Source organism: Eucyclogobius newberryi, unplaced genomic scaffold, assembly GCF_026437365.1.
Source record: "Eucyclogobius newberryi isolate DKJ021-1_F unplaced genomic scaffold, fEucNew1.0.hap1 SCAF_14, whole genome shotgun sequence".
Classification (NCBI taxonomy): Eukaryota; Metazoa; Chordata; class Actinopteri; order Gobiiformes; family Gobiidae; genus Eucyclogobius; species Eucyclogobius newberryi.
The window spans coordinates 37,890,725-37,911,089 of record NW_027315768.1 but is presented as its reverse complement, the minus strand read 5'-3'; the positions used below and the strand labels follow the sequence as shown (position 1 = coordinate 37,911,089).

Sequence of the window (20,365 nt, the reverse complement as noted above, 5' to 3'; positions counted from 1 at the left end):
CGCATTCCTCTTGTGAGGACAAAAAAAAAATATTATTGTGGCCACGCCCCCAGACTTACCCTATGGCCACCATCTTCCTTTGAAAATGAAAACACGCTGTGTTAGCCATTTTGTTCACGTCAAACTTTGACGAACTCCTCCTAGGGCGTTTTGCCCACCGACTTCAAAATCGGCGGACGTCCTCTGGACAAGTGGGGCATCTAAAGTTATTCAATTTTTTGAGATACCTTTTACGGTCTGTGTGCGGCGCAGCCGCAAAGTTGGACAACTTATTTTGGAATATTGCAGGTCTAAAAATTGCTCCGATTTGATCAAAACCAGTCCGATTAGGACCAAATTTGAATCATTTGTTAAACTTTCTAGTTTGGACCAGTTTAGGCTGACAAAATTGAAATGGCAGTGATAGCGCCCCCTACAGAGTGACCTTTAAATTAACATTGAAGGTCAAAAATTAGTTTTACCAAAATTGTCTAAACTTTACCCAAAATTCTATTTTGGCGTCCTGATCACAAAAGCCAATCACAAAAATGCCTAAATTTTTACGCCGTAGTCGTAGCGATGACAGAAACCTCCCATGTTATCCCTATGGGAAAACCACAAAATCTCTCAAATTACCACATTTTTATGTTTTACACTTTAACGAAGTCCTCCTAGTGCGTTTTGCCCACCAACCTCAAAATCGGTGTACGTCCTCTAGACAAGTGGTGTATCTAAAGTTATCCAAATTTTAAGGATAACTTTTACGGTCTCTGTGCGACGGAGCCGCAAACGTTTCCCAGAATTCTGACTATTTGGCCTTCAGAGTGGCCTATAAACAATAGAGTTTTTCCAAATGACATGATATTTTGAACAAAATTCTAATTTGCCATCCTGATCATAAAAGTATGAGAGCCAAAGTCATATTTTGTACGGCGTAACCGTAGCGTTGACAGAAACATCCCATGTTATCCTTATGGGAAAATCGTAGAATCGCTCAAATCACCACATTTTTACGCTTCACACTTTAACAAACTCCTCCTAGGCCGATTGTCCGATCAAGTTCATATTTGGAGAATATCATCTACACAAGCGGGGCATCAAAACTTACCCATATTTTGATTCTAAGTGCTACGGTCTCTGTGCCGTGGAGCTGCAAATATACTGTCACAAATGGGAAAAACGCCAAATCCTTGAAATGTTCACATTTACGCTTCACACTTTAACAAACTCCTCCGTGGGCAATAGCTCGATCAAGCTTTACTTTGGGAAAAATCATCTACACAAGCGGGGCATCAAAAGTTATCCATATTTTTATTCCAAGTGTCACGGTCTCTGTGCGGCGGAGCTGCAAATTTGACTGACACTTGTGTTGATTTGCACTGGATTGGCCATGTCCAATGTGTCGCCGTCTGTCAAGTTCTTTTTTAATTCAACACACAATAAGGGCGCCATCTTTATCAAGTCGAAAGAGCAGAGTCGGAAGGCCGGCGGCCCGCGAGGGCCGTTGGATGCCGCTTGCGGCTTTAATTCTTTCTTCTTCTTCTTATTCTCGGGACCAACCCCCCTATTTTTCACCCAGTGAACATTGACGAAAAGTCACAAAAATGTTCACACCTCTAAAAATCGTGCCTCTACATTCTGGCTATTTCCCTTTTCTAAAATAAAAAAAATGTGCGCGTCAGCGCCCCCAAATGTACCAAAAATGCATTGAGAGATGGGAAATGACCCAAAAAAAATATGATCGTAGAATCATGAAATTTGGCGCAGAGGTAGATGGTGACAAGAGAAGTAAAAAATATTATTACGGCAACGCCGTCCGCCCAACCAAATGTCGGCCATATTGCTTCAAAAATGGCTAAACATGACTTCGGAGTTTTTCCAAACGTCGTGCTTTTATGAACTCCTCCCAGGGCGTTGGCCCTAAAAAGCTGAAATTGTGTGAAAATGCTACTGAGGAGTGGGACATCAAAAGTTATTAAATGACATTGACCCTGTCACGGTCTCTGAGCGGTGAAGCCGCAAACTGTAGCTAGAATTTCAGAAATCTCCCATATTTAAAATTTCGGCCGTTTGCCCAGATAAAGTCCGAATTGCGTCAAATTAGAATCAGTTGTTAAACTCTTTGCCCTAAACCTACTTGAAGTGAAATAAATTCATTTGGCGCCACAGCGCCCCCTACAGATTTTATATGGAGGTTAAATGTTTAGTTATGTTTAGCGTAATAAAAGGACAATTGGGGCGCGTTAGCGCCCCCTCCTCTTGCGGCGTGGCGGCGGCGTGGCGAGGGCCGATCATTGCCGCTTGCGGCTATATTTATTATTATTATTATTAAACCAGTTCTAAACCAGGACTAAGTTCTAAACCAGGACTAAACCAGGACTAAACCAGGTCTAAACCAGGTCTAAACCAGGACTAAACCAGGTCTAAACCAGGTCTAAACCAGGACTAAACCAGGACTAAACCAGGTCTAAACCAGGATTAAACCAGGACTAAACCAGGACTAAACCAGGACTAAACCAGGACCAAACCAGGACTAAACCAGGACCAAACCAGGACCAAACCAGGACTTAACCAGGACTAAACCAGGACTAAACCAGGACTAAACCAGGACCAAACCAGGACTAAACCAGGACTAAACCAGTTCTAAACCAGGACTAAACCAGGACTAAACCAGGTCTAAACCAGTTCTAAACCAGGACTAAACCAGGACTAAACCAGGTCTAAACCAGGTCTAAACCAGGACTAAACCAGGTCTAAACCAGGTCTAAACCAGGAATAAACCAGGACTAAACCAGGTCTAAACCAGGTCTAAACCAGGACTAAACCAGGACTAAACCAGGACTAAACAGGACTAAACCAGGACTAAACCAGGACTAAACCAGGACTAAACCAGGACTAAACCAGGACCAAACCAGGACTAAACCAGGACCAAACCAGGACTAAACCAGGACTAAACCAGGACTAAACCAGGACCAAACCAGGACTAAACCAGGACTAAACCAGGTCTAAACCAGGATTAAACCAGGTCTAAACCAGGATTAAACCAGGACTAAAACAGGACTAAACCAGGACTAAACCAGGACTAAACCAGGACTAAACCAGGACCAAACCAGGACTAAACCAGGACCAAACCAGGACTAAACCAGGACTTAACCAGGACTAAACCAGGACTAAACCAGGACTAAACCAGGACTAAACCAGGACCAAACCAGGACTAAACCAGGACTAAACCAGGTCTAAAAAACCAGGTCTAAACCAGGATTAAACCAGGACTAAAACAGGACTAAACCAGGTCTAAACCAGGACTAAACCAGGACTAAACCAGGTCTAAACCAGGTCTAAACCAGGTCTAAACCAGGACTAAACCAGGACTAAACCAGGACTAAACCAGGACCAAACCAGGATTAAACCAGGTCTAAACCAGGTCTAAACCAGGACTAAACCAGGACTAGGTCCTTATGATAAATACATACATTAAAGAGCTCAGACCTGATTGGCTCGGCACAAGCTCCAAAAGGAACTTTGCCAAACTCCACTCCTCCAACTTCTCCACCAAAAAGGCCGTCAAAGTCTGAGAGACAAACGAAAAGACAGTTAAAGACTGAGAGAGACAAACGAGGGTCCTGTAGTCTCCTGTAGGGTCCTGTAGGGTCCCGTAGGGTCCTGTAGGGTCCCGTAGGGTCCTGTAGTGTCCTGTAGGGTCCCATAGGGTCCTGTAGGGTCCCGTAGGGTCCTGTAGTGTCCTGTAGGGTCCCATAGGGTCCTGTAGGGTCCCGTAGGGTCCTGTAGGGTCCTGTAGTGTCCTGTAGGGTCCCATAGGGTCCTGTAGGGTCCCGTAGGGTCCTGTAGGGTCCTGTAGTGACCTGTAGGGTCCCATAGGGTCCTGTAGGGTCCCGTAGGGTCCTGTAGGGTCCCGCAGGCTCCCGTAGGGTCCTGTTGCGTACCTGGAGGCTGCTGTGGCCAGGAGCACTGCTGCCAGTCCTGCAGGATGTAGGTGAACCTGATGGAGATGTTGATGGGAGGAGGAGGAGACAGAGTGCAGCCCTGAAGAGCAGAGGAACAGAGAGAACGCTCAAACCACCAGAGAGAACGCTCAAACCACCAGAGAGAACGCTCAAACCACCAGAGAACAGGTGAGTGTGAGTCAGTAGGTGATGACTAAAGGTCAGGTGAGTGTGAGTCAGTAGGTGATGACTAAAGGTCAGGTGAGTGTGAGTCAGTGGGTGATGACTAAAGGTCAGGTGAGTGTGAGTCAGTAGGTGATGACTAAAGGTCAGGTGAGTGTGAGTCAGTGGGTGATGACTAAAGGTCAGGTGAGTGTGAGTGAGTAGGTGATGACTAAAGGTCAGGTGAGTGTGAGTCAGTAGGTGATGACTAAAGGTCAGGTGAGTGTGAGTCAGTAGGTGATGACTAAAGGTCAGGTGAGTGTGAGTCAGTAGGTGATGACTAAAGGTCAGGTGAGTGTGAGTCAGTGGGTGATGACTAAAGGTCAGGTGAGTGTGAGTCAGTGGGTGATGACTAAAGGTCAGGTGAGTGTGAGTCAGTGGGTGATGACTAAAGGTCAGGTGAGTGTGAGTCAGTAAGTGATGACTAAAGGTCAGGTGAGTGTGAGTCAGTAGGTGATGACTAAAGGTCAGGTGAGTGTGAGTCAGTGGGTGATGACTAAAGGTCAGGTGAGTGTGAGTCAGTGGGTGATGACTAAAGGTCAGGTGAGTGTGAGTCAGTAGGTGATGACTAAAGGTCAGGTGAGTGTGAGTCAGTGGGTGATGACTAAAGGTCAGGTGAGTGTGAGTCAGTGGGTGATGACTAAAGGTCAGGTGAGTGTGAGTCAGTGGGTGATGACTAAAGGTCAGGTGAGTGTGAGTCAGTGGGTGATGACTAAAGGTCAGGTGAGTGTGAGTCAGTGGGTGATGACTAAAGGTCAGGTGAGTGTGAGTCAGTGGGTGATGACTAAAGGTCAGGTGAGTGAGTCAGTGGGTGATGACTAAAGGTCAGGTGAGTGTGAGTCAGTAGGTGATGACTAAAGGTCAGGTGAGTGTGAGTCAGTGGGTGATGACTAAAGGTCAGGTGAGTGTGAGTCAGTAGGTGATGACTAAAGGTCAGGTGAGTGTGAGTCAGTGGGTGATGACTAAAGGTCAGGTGAGTGTGAGTCAGTGGGTGATGACTAAAGGTCAGGTGAGTGTGAGTCAGTGGGTGATGACTAAAGGTCAGGTGAGTGTGAGTCAGTGGGTGATGACTAAAGATCAGGTGAGTGTGAGTCAGTGGGTGATGACTAAAGGTCAGGTGAGTGTGAGTCAGTGGGTGATGACTAAAGGTCAGGTGAGTGTGAGTCAGTGGGTGATGACTAAAGGTCAGGTGAGTGTGAGTCAGTAGGTGATGACTAAAGGTCAGGTGAGTGTGAGTCAGTGGGTGATGACTAAAGGTCAGGTGAGTGTGAGTCAGTGGGTGATGACTAAAGGTCAGGTGAGTGTGAGTCAGTGGGTGATGACTAAAGGTCAGGTGAGTGTGAGTCAGTGGGTGATGACTAAAGGTCAGGTGAGTGTGAGTCAGTGGGTGATGACTAAAGGTCAGGTGAGTGTGAGTCAGTAGGTGATGACTAAAGGTCAGGTGAGTGTGAGTCAGTGGGTGATGACTAAAGGTCAGGTGAGTGTGAGTCAGTGGGTGATGACTAAAGGTCAGGTGAGTGTGAGTCAGTGGGTGATGACTAAAGGTCAGGTGAGTGTGAGTCAGTGGGTGATGACTAAAGGTCAGGTGAGTAAACCCAAAGAAAGGGTTAGACACTTCATTCATAAATATTCTCTTTCCAGGCACTTTCAGTCTCTATGTTCACCAGCTTTTATTTGGTTCAAAATGTCTTTTAAAAGTGCACTGCAGCTCTAAGTCGAGCTCTAAGTGACAGCTCTAAGTGGAGCTCTAAGGGACAGCTCTAAGGGACAGCTCTAAGTGGAGCTCTAAGCGGAGCTCTAAGTGACAGCTCTAAGGGACAGCTCTAAGTGGAGCTCTAAGTGACAGCTCTAAGTGGAGCTCTAAGTGGAGCTCTAAGGGACAGCTCTAAGTGGAGCTCTAAGTGGAGCTCTAAGGGACAGCTCTAAGTGGAGCTCTAAGTGGAGCTCTAAGTGGAGCTCTAAGGGACAGCTCTAAGTGGAGCTCTAAGTGGAGCTCTAAGTGGAGCTCTAAGTGGAGCTCTAAGGGACAGACTCACGATCTTGGCCTTGAAGATGTCCAGGAGCCCCGACAGGTTCTTGTAGTGACCGGGCACTTTGTGCAGATGAACCATGTCAAAGTCGATCCTGACGCCGAGACCCTGGCACTCGCCCGAGAACAGACGCCTCCACTTCTGCTGCGTCTGCACCAGCAACGGCACCTGGCTAAAGGGCACAAGGGCAGAGTCACACCGGCACCTGGCTAAAGGGCACAAGGGCAGGACTGACCAGCTGCTGTTCTGCAGGGCGATGGACACAGAGCTCAGCAGCAGGTTACACCTGGACTCACTGACCACAGCCTCACAGTGAGCTCCAGGAGACAAGACCACGAACTCACGCAGACCGAACCTGAAACACAAGACCACAGAACCAGACCTTTCAATGGGTGAGCGTGTTGGGTGCTGTTTGGGGTGCTGTTTGGGTGCTGTTTGGGGTGCTGTTTGGGGTGCTGTTTGGGGTGCTGTTTGGGGTGCTGTTTGGGGTGCTGTTTGGGTGCTGTTTGGGGTGCTGTTTGGGGTGCTGTTTGGGGTGCTATTTGGGGTGCTGTTTGGGGTGCTGTTTGGGTGCTGTTTGGGGTGCTGTTTGGGGTGCTGTTTGGGGTGCTGTTTGGGGTGCTGTTTGGGGTGCTGTTTGGGGTGCTGTTTGGGGTGCTGTTTGGGTGCTGTTTGGGGTGCTGTTTGGGGTGCTGTTTGGGGTGCTGTTTGGGGTGCTGTTTGGGTGCTGTTTGGGGTGCTGTTTGGGGTGCTGTTTGGGGTGCTGTTTGGGGTGCTGTTTGGGTGCTGTTTGGGGTGCTGTTTGGGGTGCTGTTTGGGTGCTGTTTGGGGTGCTGTTTGGGGTGCTGTTTGGGGTGCTGTTTGGGGTGCTGTTTGGGGTGCTGTTTGGGGTGCTGTTTGGGTGCTGTTTGGGGTGCTGTTTGGGGTGCTGTTTGGGGTGCTGTTTGGGGTGCTGTTTGGGTGCTGTTTGGGGTGCTGTTTGGGGTGCTGTTTGGGGTGCTGTTTGGGTGCTGTTTGGGGTGCTGTTTGGGGTGCTGTTTGGGTGCTGTTTGGGGTGCTGTTTGGGGTGTCTCACCAGCGGGCCAGGCAGTGCGCTCTCGGGGGAAAGTCATTGTTCATACAGAGCAGGTCTTGCATAGCCACAGGAAACACGTCTGAAACAAAGACACATGTTCAGCTGTGTGTGTTTGTGTTTGTGTTTGTGTTTGCGTTTGTGTTTGTGTTTGTGTTTGTGTGTTTGTTTGTGTGCGTAAGTGTGTGTGCGTGTAAGTGTGCGTGTAATTGTGTGTGTGTGTAATTGTGTGTTTCCGTGTGTGTGTAAATGTGTGTGCGTGTATAATTGTGTGTGTGTGTGTGTGTAATTGTGTGTGTGTGTCTGTCTGTGTGCGTGTGTGTGAGTCTGTGTGTGTAAGTGTGTGTGCGCGTGTAAGTGTGTGTGTAAGTGTGTGTAAGTAAGTGTGTGCGTGTGTGTGTAAGTAAGTGTGTGCGTGTGTGTGCGTGTAATTGTGTGTGTGAGTGTGTGTGTGTGTGTGTAAGAGTGTGTGTGTCTGTCTGTGTGCGTGTGTGTGTGTCTGTCTGTCTGTGTGCGTGTGTGTCTGTCTGTGTGCGTAAGTGTGTGTGCGCGCGTGTAAGTGTGTGCGTAAGTAAGTGCGTGTGTGTGCGTGTGCGAGTGCGAGTGCGTGTGCGTGTGCGTGTGCGTGAGCGTGAGCGTGTGCGTGTGCGTGCGAGTGCGAGTGCGAGTGCGAGTGCGTGTGCGTGTGCGTGTGCGTGTGCGTGTGCGTGAGCGTGAGCGTGAGCGTGTGCGTGTGCGTGTGCGTGTGCGTGTGCGTGAGCGTGAGCGTGTGTGTGTGTGTGTGTGTAGTCACCTTCCTCTTGTGTCTCGCTCTCGTTGTTGTCGTTCTGCACATCTTGCTCCAGAACATAATGTGTGATGGAGAATTTAAAATCTGCAAAGTTTATCTCTTGAGTTTTCTCACTCCACACGCCACTGGTGAACATGCCCTGCACAAACGTCACACATGAAACATCACACATGGTGAACATGCCCTGCACAAACGTCACACATGAAACATCACACATGGTGAACATGCCCTGCACAAACGTCACACATGAAACATCACACATGGTGAACATGCCCTGCACAAACGTCACACATGAAACATCACACATGGTGAACATGCCCTGCACAAACGTCACACATGAAACATCACACATGGTGAACATGCCCTGCACAAACGTCACACATGAAACATCACACTGGTGAACATGCCCTGCACAAACGTCACACATGAAACATCACACTGGTGAACATGCCCTGCACAAACGTCACACATGAAACATCACACTGGTGAACATGCCCTGCACAAACGTCACACATGAAACATCACACTGGTGAACACGCCCTGCACAAACGTCACACATGAAACATCACACATGGTGAACATGCCCTGCACAAACGTCACACATGAAACATCACACTGGTGAACATGCCCTGCACAAACGTCACACATGAAACATCACACATGGTGAACACGCCCTGCACAAACGTCACACATGAAACATCACACATGGTGAACATGCCCTGCACAAACGTCACACATGAAACATCACACATGGTGAACATGCCCTGCACAAACGTCACACATGAAACATCACACTGGTGAACACGCCCTGCACAAACGTCACACATGAAACATCACACATGGTGAACATGCCCTGCACAAACGTCACACATGAAACATCACACTGGTGAACATGCCCTGCACAAACGTCACACATGAAACATCACACATGGTGAACACGCCCTGCACAAACGTCACACATGAAACATCACACATGGTGAACATGCCCTGCACAAACGTCACACATGAAACATCACACTGGTGAACATGCCCTGCACAAACGTCACACATGAAACATCACACATGGTGAACATGCCCTGCACAAACGTCACACATGAAACATCACACATGGTGAACATGCCCTGCACAAACATCACACATGAAACATCACACTGGTGAACACGCCCTGCACAAACGTCACACATGAAACATCACACTGGTGAACATGCCCTGCACAAACGTCACACATGAAACATCACACTGGTGAACATGCCCTGCACAAACGTCACACATGAAACATCACACATGGTGAACACGCCCTGCACAAAAGTCACACATTAAACATCACACTGGTGAACATGCCCTGCACAAACGTCACACATGAAACATCACACATGGTGAACATGCCCTGCACAAACGTCACACATGAAACATCACACATGGTGAACATGCCCTGCACAAACATCACACATGAAACATCACACTGGTGAACACGCCCTGCACAAACGTCACACATGAAACATCACACTGGTGAACACGCCCTGCACAAACGTCACACATGAAACATCACACTGGTGAACATGCCCTGCACAAACGTCACACATGAAACATCACACTGGTGAACATGCCCTGCACAAACGTCACACATGAAACATCACACATGGTGAACATGCCCTGCACAAACGTCACACATGAAACATCACACATGGTGAACATGCCCTGCACAAACGTCACACATGAAACATCACACATGGTGAACATGCCCTGCACAAACGTCACACATGAAACATCACACATGGTGAACATGCCCTGCACAAACGTCACACATGAAACATCACACATGGTGAACATGCCCTGCACAAACGTCACACATGAAACATCACACTGGTGAACATGCCCTGCACAAACGTCACACATGAAACATCACACTGGTGAACATGCCCTGCACAAACGTCACACATGAAACATCACACTGGTGAACATGCCCTGCACAAACGTCACACATGAAACATCACACTGGTGAACACGCCCTGCACAAACGTCACACATGAAACATCACACATGGTGAACATGCCCTGCACAAACGTCACACATGAAACATCACACTGGTGAACATGCCCTGCACAAACGTCACACATGAAACATCACACATGGTGAACACGCCCTGCACAAACGTCACACATGAAACATCACACATGGTGAACATGCCCTGCACAAACGTCACACATGAAACATCACACTGGTGAACACGCCCTGCACAAACGTCACACATGAAACATCACACATGGTGAACATGCCCTGCACAAACGTCACACATGAAACATCACACTGGTGAACATGCCCTGCACAAACGTCACACATGAAACATCACACATGGTGAACACGCCCTGCACAAACGTCACACATGAAACATCACACATGGTGAACATGCCCTGCACAAACGTCACACATGAAACATCACACTGGTGAACATGCCCTGCACAAACGTCACACATGAAACATCACACATGGTGAACATGCCCTGCACAAACGTCACACATGAAACATCACACATGGTGAACATGCCCTGCACAAACATCACACATGAAACATCACACTGGTGAACAAGCCCTGCACAAACGTCACACATGAAACATCACACTGGTGAACATGCCCTGCACAAACGTCACACATGAAACATCACACTGGTGAACATGCCCTGCACAAACGTCACACATGAAACATCACACTGGTGAACACGCCCTGCACAAACGTCACACATGAAACATCACACTGGTGAACACGCCCTGCACAAACGTCACACATGAAACATCACACTGGTGAACATGCCCTGCACAAACGTCACACATGAAACATCACACTGGTGAACATGCCCTGCACAAACGTCACACATGAAACATCACACATGGTGAACATGCCCTGCACAAACGTCACACATGAAACATCACACTGGTGAACATGCCCTGCACAAACGTCACACATGAAACATCACACATGGTGAACATGCCCTGCACAAACGTCACACATGAAACATCACACTGGTGAACATGCCCTGCACAAACATCACACATGAAACATCACACTGGTGAACATGCCCTGCACAAACGTCACACATGAAACATCACACATGGTGAACATGCCCTGCACAAACGTCACACATGAAACATCACACTGGTGAACATGCCCTGCACAAACGTCACACATGAAACATCACACATGGTGAACATGCCCTGCACAAACGTCACACATGAAACATCACACTGGTGAACACGCCCTGCACAAACATCACACATGGTGAACACGCCCTGCACAAACGTCACACATGAAACGTCACACATGAAACGTCACACATGAAACGTCACACATGGTGGACTGGTCCTGACCTTTCCAGGAGGAGACTTTCTCGGAGCGTTTCCGATCAGTTTCCAGTCGTTCAGAACTTCCTCCAGTCGAGACACAAACCTGAAAAAGTCAAAACAACTTCTTTAAGTTTGGGGTCTTTTTCTGTATGTTTTAAAGTCTGCTGTCAGGGGCCGGGGCCGGGGCCCCCCTGACAGGGCTGTGACCCCTGACACAGCTGGGGGGCCCCTGACACAGCTGGGGGGCCCCTGACAGGGCGTTCCCAATAACGATGTCCTCGGCTCAGTATATTTCCCACAATGCACTTCACATAGTGCACGCTCTAAACACTCATATATATAATATAATATAATTATATAAATACATTTACAAATTTAATAGAGAATAATGTCATAAATATGAAGAATATAAAGTGAGAAACAGAAAAGGGTTTAATGCCATCGTCAAGAACATTAGTCACAGGAACTTTCTTTGGTGAAAAGGTTCAACATGAAACAATATGAACAAATAATAATAGTAATACAAGGTTTCACTAATTACTAATACCATATACCTACAGCACACACGTGTACCTACAGCACACAGGTGTACCTACAGCACACAGGTGTACCTACAGCACACACGTGTACCTACAGCACACAGGTGTACCTACAGCACACAGGTGTACCTACAGCACACACGTGTACCTACAGCACACACGTGTACCTACAGCACACAGGTGTACCTACAGCACACAGGTGTACCTACAGCACACACGTGTACCTACAGCACACACGTGTACCTACAGCACACAGGTGTACCTACAGCACACAGGTGTACCTACAGCACACACGTGTACCTACAGCACACACGTGTACCTACAGCACACAGGTGTACCTACAGCACACAGGTGTACCTACAGCACACAGGTGTACCTACAGCACACACGTGTACCTACAGCACACACGTGTACCTACAGCACACACGTGTACCTACAGCACACATGTGTACCTACAGCACACACATGTACCTACAGCACACACGTGTACCTACAGCACACACGTGTACCTACAGCACACACATGTACCTACAGCACACACGTGTACCTACAGCACACACGTGTACCTACAGCACACACATGTACCTACAGCACACACGTGTACCTACAGCACACACATGTACCTACAGCACACACATGTACGTACAACATACACGTATACTTACAACATACACGTATACTTACAACATAAACACTATTTACAGCTTCAGATAGAGTGCAAAAACTAAGGTTCTGGTCCCTGCCTGAGGGGAGTGGCCTTCTGCCCGAGGGGAGTGGCCTCCTGCCCGAGGGGAGTGGCCTCCTGCCTGAGGGGAGTGGCCTCCTGCCTGAGGGGAGTGGCCTCAGGCAGAGATGAAGTCTGCAGCCGATCACCTTCTTAGCAGAGGGCGCTGTAGTCTCTGTTTGTCCCTGTCTGTGGCTCCAGCGTACCACATGGTGATGGAGGTGATGGAGGAGTTGATGGAGGAGGTGATGGAGGTGATGGAGGAGGTGATGGAAGAGGTGATGGAGGAGGTGATGGAAGAGGTGATGGAAGAGGTGATGGAGGAGGTGATGGAGGAGGGACCTTCTTGATGAGGGAGCTGATGATGGGCTACCACGGTGTCGTGGTGGCAATGAGGGTGGTGTAGATGAGGGTGGTGTAGATGAGGGTGGTGTAGATGAGGGTGGTGTAGATGAGGGTGGTGTAGATGAGGGTGGTGTAGATGAGGGTGGTGTAGATGAGGGTGGTGTAGATGAGGGTGGTGTAGATGAGGGTGGTGTAGATGAGGGTGGTGTCGTCGTGGCGATGAGGGTGGTGTCGTAGTGGCTGGAGGTGCAGCAGTTTGTCACAGGGAGAAGAGCAGGGGGGAGAGTACACAGCCCTGTGGAGCTCCTGTGCCGAGCAGAAGCTGTAAGTGGCACAATCGGTCGCACCATGTGACCAACCACAGACGCCAAACTGTCCTTTAATAGTGGACGTAGTTTGGGCGGAGCTTAATATATCAATTTCGTGATAGATTGTGACATGTAACGATCGTGACACTTTTAAACAACAGAGTTTTTAGAGATGTCGGTGTTGTACACTTCAGAGTGCTGGACATGTGTTGTGTTCTGCTGATGAGGATGACGTTCTAATGAAGGAAGTTATTCTAATTAGGCCGCAGTTATTTTATTACTTAGTTCACGGATTTTTAAATGAAATATATTGAACAGGTGGACGGAATATTAATATAATTTCAGCGCAGGAGCGTTTAACAGTAGATTTAGCCTGTTTTGCATCGGTAGAACTGACGTCACGCTCCTCCTCCCGGGGCCGCGCGTCTTCTCACGCTCCTCCTCCCGGGGCCGCGCGTCTTCTCAAGCTCCTCCTCCCGGGGCCGCGCGTCTTCTCACGCTCCTCCTCCCGGGGCCGCGCGTCTTCTCACGCTCCTCCTCCCGGGGCCGCGCGTCTTCTCACGCTCCTCCTCCCGGGGCCGCGCGTCTTCTCACGCTCCTCCTCCCGGGGCCGCGCGTCTTCTCACGCTCCTCCTCCCGGGGCCGCGCGTCTTCTCACGCTCCTCCTCCCGGGGCCGCGCGTCTTCTCACGCTCCTCCTCCCGGGGCCGCGCGTCTTCTCACGCTCCTCCTCCCGGGGCCGCGCGTCTTCTCACGCTCCTCCTCCCGGGGCCGCGCGTCTTCTCACGCTCCTCCTCCCGGGGCCGCGCGTCTTCTCACGCTCCTCCTCCCGGGGCCGCGCGTCTTCTCACGCTCCTCCTCCCGGGGCCGCGCGTCTTCTCACGCTCCTCCTCCCGGGGCCGCGCGTCTTCTCACGCTCCTCCTCCCGGGGCCGCGCGTCTTCTCACGCTCCTCCTCCCGGGGCCGCGCGTCTTCTCACGCTCCTCCTCCCGGGGCCGCGCGTCTTCTCACGCTCCTCCTCCCGGGGCCGCGCGTCTTCTCACGCTCCTCCTCCCGGGGCGGCGCACAGGGGCGGAGCCGCTTTGTCCCAGACTCCAGCAGGATTTTGACGAAAATGTCTTATCTTTTGACTTAATACCACTTTTTATATTTCATTTAATGCTATTTTGCGTTGACGGCGGTACTTTATAAAAAAAATTATAATCATTTATTTTATTTATATTGTAGAAATCAATAATCTAAGTGCGGCGGATCCGTAAACCAAGTGATACAATAACTGTGGCCTTAATCAAAATATAATTTCAGAACATTTTTAACTCAGGTTTAAAGGAATATCCATGAATCAGGACTTATCATGGGACTCATCACAGACGATGATGTGGAGGACAGAGGACTGGAGCAGGACTTTGTGGACTGGAGCAGGACTTTGTGGACTGGAGCAGGACTTTGTGGACTGGAGCAGGACTTTGTGGACTGGAGCAGGACTTTGTGGACTGGAGCAGGACTTTGTGGACTGGAGCAGGACTTTGTGGACTGGAGCAGGACTTTGTGGACTGGAGCAGGACTTTGTGGACTGGTGTCAGCGGAACCACCTCCTCATCAACGCGGGGAAGACCAACGAAATGGTGGTGGGGGACAGAAGGGTCCTGGCTAAACTCACATCTATGCTGGACCATGAGTGTCGCCCCCTACTGGACACTCTGTCCACTCTGGAGAGCAGCTTCAGGGACTGATCCACCCTCGCTGTGTGAAGGAGACGTTTCACAGTCTGTCCTTCTGCTGCTGTCACACTCTACAACAAACACTGTCATACCCATGTGCAATACTGTCATACCCAAGTGCAATACTGTCACACTCATGTGCAATACTGTCACACCCATGTGCAATACTGACACACCCATGTGCAATACTGTCATACTCATGTGCAATACTGTCATACCCATGTGCAATACTGACATACCCATGTGCAATACTGACATACCCATGTGCAATACTGTCATACTCATGTGCAACACTGTCATACCCATGTGCAACACTGACATACCCATGTGCAACACTGTCATACCCATGTGCAACACTGTCATACCCATGTGCAACACTGTCATACCCATGTGCAACACTGTCATACCCATGTGCAACACTGACATACCCATGTGCAATACTGACATACCCATGTGCAATACTGACATACCCATGTGCAATACTGTCATACCCATGTGCAATACTGACATACCCATGTGCAATACTGTCATACTCATGTGCAACACTGTCATACCCATGTACAATACTGACATACTCATGTGCAACACTGTCATACCCATGTGCAACACTGACATACCCATGTGCAACACTGTCGTACCCATGTGCAACACTGTCGTACCCATGTGCAACACTGACATACCCATGTGCAACACTGTCGTACCCATGTGCAACACTGTCGTACCCATGTGCAACACTGTCGTACCCATGTGCAACACTGTCGTACCCATGTGCAACACTGTCGTACCCATGTGCAGTACCGTCACACCCATGTGCAGTACCGTCACACCCATGTGCAACACTGTCATACCCATGTGCAACACTGTCATACCCATGTGCAATACTGTCATACCCTTGTGCAATACTGTCATACACTTGTGCAATACTGTCATACACTTGTGCAATACTGTCATACACTTGTGCAATACTGTCATACCCATGTGCAATACTGACATACCCATGTGCAATACTGACATACCCATGTGCCATACTGACATACCCATGTGCCATACTGACATACCCATGTGCAATACTGTCATACCCTTGTGCAATACTGTCATACCCTTGTGCAATACTGTCATACCCTTGTGCAATACTGTCATACCCTTGTGCAATACTGTCATACCCTTGTGCAATACTGACATACCCATGTGCCATACTGACATACCCATGTGCCATACTGTCATACCCATGTGCCATACTGTCATACCCATGTGCCATACTGTCACACCCATGTGCAATACTGTCATACCGTCACACCCATGTGCAATACCGTCACACCCATGTGCAATACCGTCACACCCATGTGCAATACCGTCACACCCATGTGCAATACCGTCACACCCATGTGCAATACCGTCACACCCATGTGCAATACCGTCACACCCATGTGCAATACCGTCACACCCATGTGCAATACCGTCACACCCATGTGCAATACCGTCACACCCATGTGCAATACCGTCACACCCATGTGCAATACCGTCACACCCATGTGCAATACCGTCACACCCATGTGCAATACCGTCACACCCATGTGCAATACTGTCACACCCATGTGCAATACTGTCACACCCATGTGCAATACTGTCACACCCATGTGCAATACTGTCACACCCATGTGCAATACTGTCACACCCATGTGCAATACTGTCACACCCATGTGCAATACTGTCATACCCATGTGCAATACTGTCATACCCATGTGCAATACTGACATACCCATGTGCAATACTGTCATACCCATGTGCAATACTGTCACACCCATGTGCAATACTGTCACACCCATGTGCAATACTGTCACACCCATGTGCAATACTGTCACACCCATGTGCAATACTGACATACCCATGTGCAATACTGACATACCCATGTGCAATACTGACATACCCATGTGCAATACTGTCATACTCATGTGCAACACTGTCATACCCATGTACAATACTGACATACTCATGTGCAACACTGTCATACCCATGTGCAACACTGACATACCCATGTGCAACACTGACATACCCATGTGCAACACTGTCATACCCATGTGCAACACTGTCGTACCCATGTGCAACACTGTCGTACCCATGTGCAACACTGTCGTACCCATGTGCAACACTGTCGTACCCATGTGCAACACTGTCGTACCCATGTGCAACACTGTCGTACCCATGTGCAACACTGTCGTACCCATGTGCAGTACCGTCACACCCATGTGCAGTACCGTCACACCCATGTGCAGTACCGTCACACCCATGTGCAGTACCGTCACACCCATGTGCAAAACTGTCATACCCATGTGCAACACTGTCATACCCATGTGCAATACTGTCATACACTTGTGCAATACTGTCATACCCATGTGCAATACTGACATACCCATGTGCAATACTGACATACCCATGTGCCATACTGACATACCCATGTGCCATACTGACATACCCATGTGCCATACTGACATACCCATGTACCATACTGACATACCCATGTGCAATACTGTCATACCCTTGTGCAATACTGTCATACACTTGTGCAATACTGTCATACACTTGTGCAATACTGTCATACCCTTGTGCAATACTGTCATACCCTTGTGCAATACTGACATACCCATGTGCAATACTGTCATACCCATGTGCCATACTGACATACCCATGTGCCATACTGACATACCCATGTGCAATACTGTCATACCCATGTGCAATACTGTCACACCCATGTGCAATACCGTCACACCCATGTGCAATACTGTCACACCCATGTGCAATACTGACATACCCATGTGCAATACTGACATACCCATGTGCAATACTGTCATACCCATGTGCAATACTGTCATACCCATGTGCCAGGCTGCGAAATAGACGGGGGCCCGGGGCCTGTAGGCCCTCAAATCTCCAGCGGGCCTGGGGTTTGAATTAGGAGGGGCCTCGTGCCCCTGTATCAAAATTCCTCGAAAAAAAAAATCAAGATTTAACTAGTAATTTGTTCATATTTGGGGCATTTTCATAGATTAAGTTTCGTTTTGACAGACATGCCACTTCACAGTATTCTCGCTTCTCATTGGCCGAGCGGTGTCCGTTGTTTTAAACAAAAGCTGTGTCAATTTGGAAGTATCTAAGGGCCCCAAGGGCCCCGCCCCCTTTGGAGTTGTTAGCATCAGGGCAATGTATATATGTTGTAGTTTATTTTGTAGGCTGTGATTTTATATATTCCATTGTATTTAAGAAACATGATGATATTGAATGAAACAGTAAAGATCATGATCTCTGGTTTGTATGATTCACTATTTGTGCTCTTCATATCAAATAACAGATAAAAGTATTTAAATTGTTTTACAGCTAATAACCAGGTTTAAAACAACACATTCATCTTGTTCTTATAACGCCGCGCGCTTGTGGGCCCCTGAAATTGCTGGGGGGGCCCCTAACTTTGAAAATCTATTTCTCAGCCAGTGTGCAATACCGTCGTACTCACTCGCAATTAATGCCATATTCATGTGCATATAACTGATGTAAATAAGAGTGTTTACTTTTCCATTATTAATATTATTTAGTCTTATGCCAGCTAATTTTATTTTATATTTTAATTTTATTTTTCCCTCCATTCCCTATTAAGATATGAGAGGAGTTTTGTTAAGATAAGCTATTCCTTTAATGTCACACAAGGGGAAATGTGGTTGTTGCAGTAGAAACAGGAGGAAAGGACAGATTATAGGACGTTTCAAACACACTTTTAATAAAACTCTTATGAACAAAACAAAAAACTCTTATTAACAAAACTCCTCTCATATCTTAATAGGGAATGGAGGGGTCGAAATAAAATAGATAGTAAAAATACAAAATAAAAAAAATCAGATAATAATCATAAAATAATGATAATAGAATAAAATGAAATAAAGTAAAAATAACTAGCACAAGACTAGGTAATACTATTAGCAGGTAAGTAAACCGTAAAAACCCCCCCAAAATAGAAGACTCTTATTTACAGGTATTGCACATGGTTGATTCAGTATTGCACATGTTCAGGGCAGTGTTTGTTATAAAGTCTGACGGCAGCAGAAGGAAAGACCTACAAAACCTTTCCTTCACACAGCGAGGGTGGATCAGTCAGTCACTGAAGCTGCTCTCCAGAGCGGACAGAGTGTCCTGCAGGGGACAGAGTGTCCTGCAGGGGGCGACACTCATGGACCAGCATAGATGTGAATCTAGCCAGGACCCTTCTGTCCCCCACCTCCTGCACTGAGTCCAGAGGACAGCCCAGGACAGAGCTGGACTTCTTGATGACTTTGTCCAGCCTTAATAAGAGTTTGTTGTTTTGTTCATAAGAGTTCTTCTATTAAAAGGTTGAATGGACGATTTTTTTGGCATAAATCTGAGTCTCATTTCCTCGTGGCGTGGACTGCCGATTAATCCTGCCACGTGTCAATCATAAAACGCACCAACCGCTCATGTGCAGCCGCGTGCGGCTCGTCCCCATGAGCAGCACGGTTCCGCGTGTCTAAGCGGATGGATCTATCATAATATAGTTCCCTCAGTGTACGGGGCAAAATGAAGACGGAGAAAGACAGTTCGAGCTGAAGCAGAAGAAGACGGAAATCTACAGGAGACGAGAGATGTGATGCGATCTGTTGCGCTAATAAACAAACGCACGTGTGTGTTGTATCAGTCCACACGGGGGAGTGGCATGTGCACGGGGGAGTGGCATGAGCACGGGGGAGTGGCATGAGCACGGGGGAGTGGCATGAGCACGGGGGAGTGGCATGAGCACGGGGGAGTGGCATGAGCACGGGGGAGTGGCATGTGCACGGGGGAGTGGCATGAGCAAGGGGGAGTGGCATGAGCACGGGGGAGTGGCATGTGCACGGGGGAGTGGCATGAGCACGGGGGAGTGGCATGAGCACGGGGGAGTGGCATGAGCACGGGGGAGTGGCATGAGCACGGGGGAGTGGCATGAGCACGGGGGAGTGGCATGAGCACGGGGGAGTGGCATGAGCACGGGGGAGTGGCATGAGCACGGGGGAGTGGCATGTGCACGGGGGAGTGGCATGAGCACGGGGGAGTGGCATGTGCACGGGGGAGTGGCATGTGCACGGGGGAGTGGCATGAGCACGGGGGAGTGGCATGAGCACGGGGGAGTGGCATGAGCACTTCCGCCTGAGTTCTCAAATCGCCGAAAAATCGTCCAATGCGCCTTTAAGAGAGTTTTTTAAACTTCCTATAAGTTATCTGTCCTTTTCCTCTGGATCTGCTGCATTGCAACAACAACATTTCCCCATGTGTGGACAATAAAGGAATATTGTATCTTATCGTATCGTGGACCG

At 48.5% G+C, this 20,365-nt stretch overlaps 1 protein-coding gene across 1 annotated transcript in view; it reads right to left on the bottom strand.

Annotated features, from left to right (window-relative positions):
• rab3gap1 (RAB3 GTPase activating protein subunit 1) overlaps window positions 1–20,365 on the bottom strand; it is a 45,928-nt gene that overhangs the window by 24,930 nt on the left and 633 nt on the right. Inside the window, exons 3-9 of the mRNA XM_072445378.1 lie at window positions 11,400–11,478; window positions 8,041–8,176; window positions 7,251–7,329; window positions 6,411–6,530; window positions 6,182–6,347; window positions 3,924–4,023; window positions 3,469–3,550 (exon numbers count right to left, since the gene is read on the bottom strand). Coding sequence (XP_072301479.1) covers window positions 3,469–3,550; window positions 3,924–4,023; window positions 6,182–6,347; window positions 6,411–6,530; window positions 7,251–7,329; window positions 8,041–8,176; window positions 11,400–11,478 — 762 coding nt within the window. The remainder of the gene's footprint in view (window positions 1–3,468; window positions 3,551–3,923; window positions 4,024–6,181; window positions 6,348–6,410; window positions 6,531–7,250; window positions 7,330–8,040; window positions 8,177–11,399; window positions 11,479–20,365) is intronic.